The sequence below is a fragment of the Puntigrus tetrazona genome, chromosome 14, assembly GCF_018831695.1.
Source record: "Puntigrus tetrazona isolate hp1 chromosome 14, ASM1883169v1, whole genome shotgun sequence".
In the NCBI taxonomy this organism is placed as follows: domain Eukaryota; kingdom Metazoa; phylum Chordata; class Actinopteri; order Cypriniformes; family Cyprinidae; genus Puntigrus; species Puntigrus tetrazona.
Genome location: NC_056712.1, coordinates 18,948,475 through 18,958,192, shown reverse-complemented (window position 1 = coordinate 18,958,192; position 9,718 = coordinate 18,948,475). Strand labels below are relative to the sequence as shown.

The window sequence follows — 9,718 nt, the reverse complement described above, 5'->3', positions numbered from 1 at the left end:
GCGTCAAGAAAACGAGCGCCTTTATTTGACAACCGTACGTGTCTTTATTTGAACAGGAACGAGTTCAATACATTCAGTTTTACTTATAAACTCAGTTCAGTACACTGCAAGAAAGTACATGCTTTTTGAGGAAAAACGTAAGTTTTTGTTCTTTTCCAGATAAAACCATTAATGACACAAAAGGACAACAGAACACTAGTTATAATTAAAACAAGGATGAAATAAAATTACAAAATCTACATTAGTACTGAATCAATGACTTGACACGTTATGATGTGAATTAGCTACAGTATGTTATCACCATGAGCATCTATTAATGTTCGAGGATTCATGTTGAACGCTCCTTGTGCTCCTATGAGAAAAAGAATGATAACACGTCAGTCTTGTAGATTTTTTTCTACCACACTAATGATATCAAATCTGATATAATAATCATGCAAATAAGAATTCTGTAAGGTTTGCCTTCAGCTTTTGATGATGCATTGGGGTCCTGCAGTGTTCGTCTTTGGCCTCTTCCTCACTGGCATAGATGGCATTACACAGGCTGCAGAAATAACCCACCACAGGCCGAACAAACTCTGTGCCTGTTGATAAAAGTACAAAAAAAATCAGCTCGGCACTGTCTGTGCAACACAGGCTTACTACCTTTATTAAACGGTAGCTACTTATTTCCCTGAGGATTTGCAAGAACGTTAGAAGCTCTCAAAGCTCAGGTTTTCCGGACTGTGCAACACGCTCTTACCCACTGGACCCATCACAGGTGCTTGCGTCTCTGACCCAGCGTCTGCAATTTCCGTCTTTATTTCGCTTCCATCATCGGCTGCAGAAACCTGCTTCTCATCTGCCTTCAGGCTGTCATCTTGATCATCATTCAAAGACTCCTAAAACCAGTGTTATTCATCATCCAATACGAGTATGAGTAGATGTATTGTATTGTATTAGATGTATTATCTGAAAGCCTACCAAACAGGGATCAGACCAATAACAAGCGAGAATGTTTCACCTTGTCGCTCGCTGATGTCTGGATGGACGGCTGCTGCTCAGGAAGGCTGTTTTGCGTCTTGGATTCATCATTTTCCTCCTTTAACTCGGACGATAGGTGTAAAGAACCATCACTAGGTCCATTCATAAAGTACCTAGCAAACCATACAAAATTAATAGGAGTGCATTTGGTGTAGGGATGCCACGAGTGACTGATTCAGTTCGGTAAGTATTTAAGTATTTAGTATTTAAATATTGTGCAAATTGAAAAACATAAAAATATGATGAAGACCATGCTAAACATACCATGTGCAAAAACGCAAAAAAATAGGGCACAACATATAATACGCTTTACAACAAAGCATTAACTTTGTTGTTAGGATTCAATTAAACACTTTAAAGGGCCTACATTTAATTTCACTAAAATATTTAATCCGTATAAAGAATTTTCTCTGTTGTACTCCAGCTAGTTTATATAAAGTAATGGTGACACCTGACAAACAATCAAATCAAATCAAAACCTATTATCTTGAATGTAAAGTGTTTTGTTTTATTCACAGTTTTGGGTTGTGCACTTTTAGTCAAGCATTTTACCCATTATCACTGTAAAATGACTAATTGTTAATAATGCTGATTAATAAGCATTTAACCCTAAATATTCATTTTAGCATATAAAAATGAAGTGCATATATTTCTCTCCAATACCTTTTATTTAAATGAGCGTGTTTCCTAGACACTAAAATCTTGGGATGAACTCCAGCAATCGTGATTTTATTCATGTTGGCCGCGGCTACAACCTTTTCAGCATCAGAGGCCTTTTTCATTTCGATCAGTCCCTGGTAAGTGGGGAGAGGACAGCATTTTAAGATTTTTTTAAGCACTGAATCTATTTGAAATATACATGGCAGTTATATCCACTAACCGTTCGATGAAGGCGCAACATCCAATGGCGTACAGCTTCACCATACGGTTTCACGATGCTCAGAAACTCAGCATCCGTGTACTCATCAGGCAACGGAAGGTTTCTGATCCGGAGAACTCTGCCAAACCCTTCCTGAAGTATTGGAGAGCATCGAGACACTCGGTAAGCTGAGCCTTGCATAAGCAACGTTTACATGTTTTGTGGCCTCCGTAAAAAGACATATACTGCTAAAAAGACATTCACGTTGTGGAACGTTTCTTGATTCTACCTCCTCATCACTAGATGATTGCATGATTGTGTCCATGTTAGCTTCCTTTGCTTCTTGAGCCTCAGCATCTTCTTCAGAGATCTCGTTCTCTGCCATCACTGCTGTAGTCTCCTGACTGGAAGCCAGCGTGCTCGATTGCTCCTTAGTGATCTCTTCAGTATCTTCCTTAACTCTCCCGTTCTCAGAGTCAGCGTCACTATTTTGCCTGAAACAGTACCAAATATCATCTGATGTGTTCTTCGTATTATGTTCTTCAGAACGCAGGAACACAAACTTAAATATACATTACCCCTCATTCAGTTGGCTGTATTTCTTTGACACGGTTATCCTCAAGTTTCTGCCACCTAGTTTGATGTGTTGCCTTTTACACTCTGCTTCCAGTTTTGCAGCATCGGCAGCATTCACCATCTCAATTAATGCTTTTTCCACCTGCAATGAAAACATAATTAACGTGACTGTAATACAATTTCATTTATGCAGACAAATCCTGCAGATCATGAACAATTAATGTAACAAGTAATGATTAGGTCAGATTATATCAATGATAGGTTAACTATTACGGAAAGCCTAATTTAGTTCTTAATTTTTCTTCTAACAGAATATTTTAGTCAAAATAATGTGTTAATATATTGCTGTTTGTGTGACATTTCGGAGCAAATGCTTATATTGAGCTATACCTGACAAAAAGTTAAAAAACACCAATGTCACCTAGCCTTAAAAATAGACTACGAATCAACAGTTTGATATTTTTCCTGCTATTTATTATTGAAATTATGCTTTAATCTGATCAATTTACCTTTCGATTGCTGCGTACCAGACAGCAGTTTGCGACGTCGCCATATTTTTTCCCAATTTTCAGTAAATCTGCTTCACTGTATTTTTTAGCCACTGGAAAACCGGCCACCTCAAGAACTTTGCCAAACCTTTCCTAAAAAAGGGGCAAATTATAAAGAATTAGCATAATTAACAGTAGACACCATAATTTGTGTGATATATATGCATACACACACATTATATATATAAAAATAAAAAAAACACACACACAATCCAACTAACCTCAGTGCTTGAAGTCGAGACCTCCATTTCATCACCTAAAACATAATGCACATACTTTTTCAATTATCTTTGATATATGTTTGATATGACAAAGCAGAACTTTATTGCTTTTATTGTTGATTTATTCAGCCATTCAAAATAAATACCTTTTTCTGTCAACACTTCCTCCTTGTCTGGATTCTCAGAGAAATCTGCCGCCGCCTCCTACATAGTCAAAACAGGACAGATGTATTACATCTTTTTTAAACATAGAATACATCATTAACTTCGTATCACGCACAACCAGCTAATACTAAAATTGTATACATTATATTAAATCAAAAGGGCATCAGGAAATGGATGCAAGCAGGACCTGAACATGTGTTGCCAGAAAGAGCACCAAAGGCTGCTAGGCCATGACTACGAATACATTTTTTGATATCCTTGTTTTATATGTTTAGTTTCCAATTTCAAAATGTAGGTAACTGTTACACTCATTTGTTTATACCTCCATCTCCACAGTTTTGTCTTTTTGCTCCCCTTGTTGAAGCTCTTTCTTCTCTCCTTCTTGAAGATCTTTTCGCTCTTCTTGTTGAAGCTCTTCCTTCTCTCCTTCTTGAAGCTCTTTTTTCATTTCTTGAAGCTCTTTTCGCTCTCCTTGCTGAAGCTCTTGCTCTTCCTCACATTTGATCGTTATAGCTGAAGCTGTGGCAGCCGGTACACACTCTGACGTCTCTGGCCGTATGCAGGATGTGTCCATGTCTGAAGGTTCGGCCTGATCATCCGACTCTTTCACAGTTTGGACATCTTCAGATGCATCCGGTTCCTGTTCATCTGTGGCCTCATCATCTATCTCTTCATCTACCGTGAGCTCATCTTCTGAGTTCAGAGCTTCACCGTCATCTGCTATAACCGCCACTCCTTCAAGATCACTATCATCAGACATGATGTCAGACTGACTGTTGTCGTCTTTAGCACTTTCCTTCACACTTCCAGTTTTTGTTTTTTGCTTCTGGTCTTTCGAAGGAGAGCTTTTTTTAGAACGGGATTTGGATGAGCTGTCCCGCCTAGAGCTCTCTTTGGTTTTCTCCCGCGAGCATCGACTTTCCTCTCGTTTCTTAGAGTCGTGACTCCTGTGAGACCTGGAGCTGTCTTTAGAAGCTCTTCGTTTGGGGCTGGGAGAGTCTCTGTGGGATCTCCTCCTTGGGCTGCAGCTCCTCCTCCTCCTCCTGCTGCTGCTGCTGCAAGGGACTGGGGATTTTTCTTTGTCAGCGTCCGCCGTTCTAGACCATGAAGGGAAATATCAAGCATGTTACTTCAGAAGAAGAAAAGAAAGACTTAAACTAAATTGAGAACAAAATAGTAACTCTAGCGTTACCCAAAAAAAAACCATTAAAATCCTATCCAAATGCAAGAAAAATATGTCTTTACAAGACAAGATCAGCAAAACAGGCTTACTCAAGCGTCTGGTAATCAGTTGAGGAGCAAACGTTAATGGTTTTCCCTTTTATTTTAAGTGAATGGGTTGAATAGTGCTCCACCAATTTATCTGCCTCTGCTGCATTGCTCATCTCCACATAACCCTGTAAAGGCAACAAGTTTTTATTCAAACGATTAATTACGATTAATTGCATCCAAAATAAATGTTGTTTGCATAATATATATATCTACAAGAATAAGTAAATACATAGAAGTATTTGCACAACAATAAGCTTAGTTACCCGGCTTGGGAGAAACAGGGAATGCTTTACTGTTCCAAAACGCTTAGCAATCGCCATCAACTCTGAGCGTATGCCATCACCAGTAGGTAACGGAGAAAAACTCACTACACAAGAAGTCTGTGAAACAAGAACAAAATGAATTGAATGATTATTTTAATTTAATCGTCAGATTCAGTTTCATAAGCACTTGTGATTTTGCTTATCAAGCCTTTGGCAACACAGAGAAGGGTTTTTGATATCCTGACTCCAACACTGACTGCAAACTCAACCATATTTTGAGGATGGGAGTTTTGGAAAGTAGGATTGGATCTGATTCTTATATTATTTTGTGGTCCTCAAGATCAAAAAATCCCTGCTTAGCATAAAACATGACACTCAACACAAAATGTTACTCACCTGTAGGAAATTAAATGCTGCAGACAGAGTAAATATGATCAGTTCTCCTCTGATCCTCAAAGGGTTTTGGTAGAAATATTTTACTATATCCTCTGCCTGGCTTGCTGTTCCCATATTCACAAAAGCCTGACATACGAGAAAAAGGTGTTAGTTAATTTAAAAATCAGATTCATGCATTTGTTGAAGGAGTTATATAAATGAAATAGAAAATGCCATACCATTCTAGGTAACATGATAATTTTGACAATCGCCCCAAACTGGCCAAGCAATTTTTTCAGGTAAGCTTCGTCCACATCATCCACTTCAAACTTGACACACACCACTTTGCACTGCAATCAAATTTAGTAAAATAAATATATAACGCCTTAACATTAAACCAGCAGTGAAACTGAACATCACAAATAAAAACCCACCTTCGTTGTGGCTTCAGTGTTACTGCGCTTTTGGCTGCTGGATGATTGACTTTTACTGCTTGACGCTCCACTTCTGCTGGCTGACGATCCATTTCTACTGCTTGAGGTTCCACCTGAAAAAAGGCTCATCTATAATTTCTAAAATACCTAGAAGACGCTTGAATCAACGTGAAGAGGATAAAGTCATTACCTCGTTCCTGTGCGGTTCTAGATGTGTTACGATCAGGATGGGACTCGTTTCTGTTAAAAAAAACATGTCACATATGAACTAACAAATTTTCGGACAAGTGGCGCTTTATAAATATAATGAGGGAATGATTGTACCTCCGAGCAGATTGGATCGTCTGATCCCACGCTGGATATCTAATGGAGGATATTGGAGTAAACATTTATTGACATTTGAACATTTGGCAGCCGCTATTAAATAAAAGTTCACATTCAAGGCCTGCATTGTATCAGTACGTAAGCAGAACTGAACCCATGCAGTTGTTGAACCCACCACCTTCTAAAACTTCAAGATGGAAAATACATAATACTATTACTTTACTAAAATGTGTCATAAAGAACTGAACAAGTTGAAGATACTTACTTTTCCACAAGACTAAGTTGACTATGAGCATGTTGGGCTCCTTTTATATGCACAGACCAGTCCTAAAAGACAAGTTATATTTCTAAATATTCGTTCATGTAACGCTAAAATGTATAATATGATGACAAAGTACAGTTACAGTCCATATGATTAAGACAGACTTTATATAAGCAGTATTATGAAAATCATGTATACTGTTACGCTAATGAGTTTTTGGTTGTTTTCTCTCTTAATGAATCAAACATAAATTACCATCATATCAAAAACAAAATCAGATTCCAAGTCATCATATGCAGTGCAAATATTCCCTTCCATTACAGGCTTTAAATATCATACCCATTGGTGCATATTCATTCTTTTTTCATCCAAATGCATTACACCCAAGTAGGATTAGATTGCTCAATGACTTCATTGCTTCTTGCATGTCCTGTATATTTGTGCATATTTGCAAATGTGCGAGCAGGAGCGAGATTTGAGGACTACAGCAGTGGTGGGACACGACTTCATACAGTGCATGAGTCCATCAGACTGCTTTAAATGTTATTTTCAGTCTTTATTAGGCTGAGTACAACATATATCCGAGCAGTAAACTACACCTTTAACGCATTACTTATGAACATGCTACTTGGACTTACCTCATATGCCGCAGTACGCTCGTGTGTATTTTGCCTGCAACTGTCTGGTAAATAGCTGGCAATGAGGATTCTGTGAGCGAAATTAAGCTACTTACCTTGTTAGAGAGGACGGTGATATCGCAGAGCATGCATGCGTAGGGAAATACCGGCGGAGTTTTCCCGTGGAAATCAGACGCCTCCTTCCTGGTAGGCACTCTTGAAGCCGGCTCGGTCCACCGCTGGTGTGAAGAATGACCGACGTCTCTGCTGACGAGGTGCGGGGGTGGAGCAAGGTCTCTAATGGACAGGAGCGAGGGTGGGGCGACGTCTCTGCTGGACAGAAGCGAGGGTGGAGCGATGCCTCTGTTGGACAGGAGCGACGGTGGACCAACGTCTCGGTTCGACAGATGCGTAGACTGACCCATGTCTCTACTGGACAGATGCGAAGACTGACCGACGTCTCTGCTGGAGCGATGCGAGGACTGACTGCTGTCTCTATTGGACAGATAAGAGGACTGACCGACATCTCTGCTGGAGCGATGGGATTGACTTGCACCTCTGCCGGACAGAGGAGAGGAATGGCTGACGTCTCTGCTGGACAAATGCGAGGAATGGCTGACGTCTCTGCTGTGGCCGGAGTAAGACTGCGGGACAACGGAGGTTTTTTGCCTTGAGGGTTCTTGATGGTTATCGAAATAGGACTGTTTGTCTTTCAGATGGTTGTACTCAACCACGTAGTTCGAGTCGGAACTGGTGTACGTGCACGTTGGGGAGCTGGTTTGTTGGGCATTTTCCCAGCGGTCGTCCCAGGTCGAAAGCTGCTCTCGAGGAATGGAATATGACTGACGGACAGGCAACGGATACTCAACCGGCTGAGAGTGGCTCCTGTCGTCCCAGGAGCGAGACGAACTCGCACCGGACCTAGATGAACCGGAGTTGGACGCTTTCTTATTTTTGATCTGCACAAGCAGGTCGGGAAGGGTATCGGCTGCGATGAGATGCTCAGGAAGCTCGGCCAGGGTTTGGAGGTCTTCGGCGTCCAGTCCACAGCTATGCAAAAAAGACAAGGCCTTAACGGACGAGAGGACGGGTTCTGATGAGGATGGAGTCGTCCGCTCCGGAGATCCGCTCCTCATGTGCGATCTGTAGGCGGCAGACTCCCGGTGATAAATTCGTTGCGAGTCTTTGTACTTGTCATCAGGGGGGTTTCGCTACGGTTGATTGTAAGACATGTCGCAAAGTTGTCAAATATCAAATGTGTAGGATTTCGAAAAAGCAGCTCTCACGGGGGCAGTCGCTGTTCACCTGTTAAAAATATATTAAGAAGAATTTTTTTCTCCTTATATTGGTATTACATTATTGAAGAGATCAGCTTCAGGGGGAAGATCGTCCGGTGAATCCGGTTTAGGGGGGTCACCTATATTGGTCTTACCTTGAGATGAAAAATCAACATTTCACACTTTGTGGATGTCTCTGGATTTGTTTTATAAAACTTCGGCTGTATCAGACCAGTAACATCACAGCTAGTATTTAAAGTAAGATGACGAATGTCCACTCACTTTTTTCAGAGGATATCTACAATGGAAAGCAACTTTAACTTGAAACCTTCATCTTTACGTTATCACTTTCGCTTTCGTGTCAACATTCGTTTATTACACACGTAAAGTATTATATAAGAAAATTGACAGCGCGCCACTGCTTGACATTTTATGTAAACTACCTCTATGGAGGGCGGAGTTTGCTTTTCTTCAAAAAAGAAGAATAATTTGACACCAAAGGTTGATCTCGTGTTTTGGCCTGATGCTAAGCGCCATATTCCGTTTTGTCTTTGGCCCTGAAGACAACCGCCATATTCCCGCTAGTACGATAGCGTCATCAAATTATATTAAAAAGAAGCTGATCAGTTTGTATTGACTTATAAAAAACTTACCTTACAAGCTGGAATAAAGCAACTGATCACTAAAGCTATACGAAATAGCTTCTTCTCGTCTGTGCCTAAACCGGAAATGAGAACCTTCAAAATAAAAGTCATCACAGATGTATTGTTCGAACGTGTATACATATTAAAAACGACTTCTTACGTTTAAAAAAATAACAATTTACAATACAGCATTTATTTGTTAGAACTAAAAAATGCAAATACAAAATAAGCTCTGATAATACCAATGCTAATGAAAAGTTTGTCACTATTATTAACCGGTATTGTTACAGTAGTAATAACTTTACCAGAGGAGAGGAAATTATGGTTAAAATACCGAATTATGTAAACATAACTGTCTCTCTGACAAAATCCCAAAAGCCTTGTAAATACTGGAGGTTATATATATATATTTCTCTTTTTTGTATTTTGCAAAAAAATATAATTCATGACCTCGGTATAAATAAAACAGAAAAACACAGTGGTAGCAGTTAAATGTGACATAAAATTTCTTATCTAAATCATAATAACAGAACTGCCATGCCTTTCTTTTGAATTCATCAGCTTTTACTACTACATTTAATGGAAAAATAAAAATAAATAAATAAATAAATAAATATATATATATATATATATATATATATATATATATATATATATATATATATATATATATATATATATATATATATGTTCCAGCACGAGTATTTCTTCACCCCCTAACCCTGTGCTTTGGCTCCCTCCAAATATTTTATATTTTAATGAGAAAAAAACCTCCACCCACATTTATTTCAGAAACAACAATCTCAATAGCTGAGGCTGTATTTTAATGCATCCTCATTACAACATATCTCAGACAGC

The 9,718-nt window shown here is 39.2% G+C and overlaps 1 protein-coding gene across 2 annotated transcripts; it reads right to left on the bottom strand.

Moving 5' to 3' along the window:
- Window positions 1–20: 20 nt before the first annotated feature.
- matr3l1.1 (matrin 3-like 1.1) lies at window positions 21–8,960 on the bottom strand. Of its 2 annotated transcripts, none has more exons than XM_043257344.1 (22): window positions 8,870–8,960; window positions 7,056–8,244; window positions 6,326–6,387; window positions 6,061–6,099; window positions 5,927–5,976; window positions 5,737–5,849; window positions 5,542–5,652; window positions 5,324–5,449; window positions 4,928–5,044; window positions 4,665–4,789; window positions 3,715–4,489; window positions 3,374–3,431; window positions 3,228–3,262; window positions 2,968–3,099; window positions 2,461–2,600; window positions 2,172–2,376; window positions 1,904–2,035; window positions 1,687–1,817; window positions 1,004–1,136; window positions 743–881; window positions 463–584; window positions 21–352 (listed from the first exon to the last, which is right to left on the bottom strand). In XM_043257344.1, the coding sequence occupies exons 2-22, from the start codon at window positions 8,073–8,075 to the stop codon at window positions 329–331; spliced, it is 3,789 nt and encodes a 1,262-aa protein (XP_043113279.1). In that variant the 5' UTR covers window positions 8,076–8,244; window positions 8,870–8,960; the 3' UTR covers window positions 21–328. The 2 variants fall into 2 exon arrangements, with proteins under 2 accessions (XP_043113279.1, XP_043113280.1); XM_043257345.1 differs by lacking the exon at window positions 8,870–8,960 and adding an exon at window positions 8,372–8,856.
- Window positions 8,961–9,718: the final 758 nt, after the last annotated feature.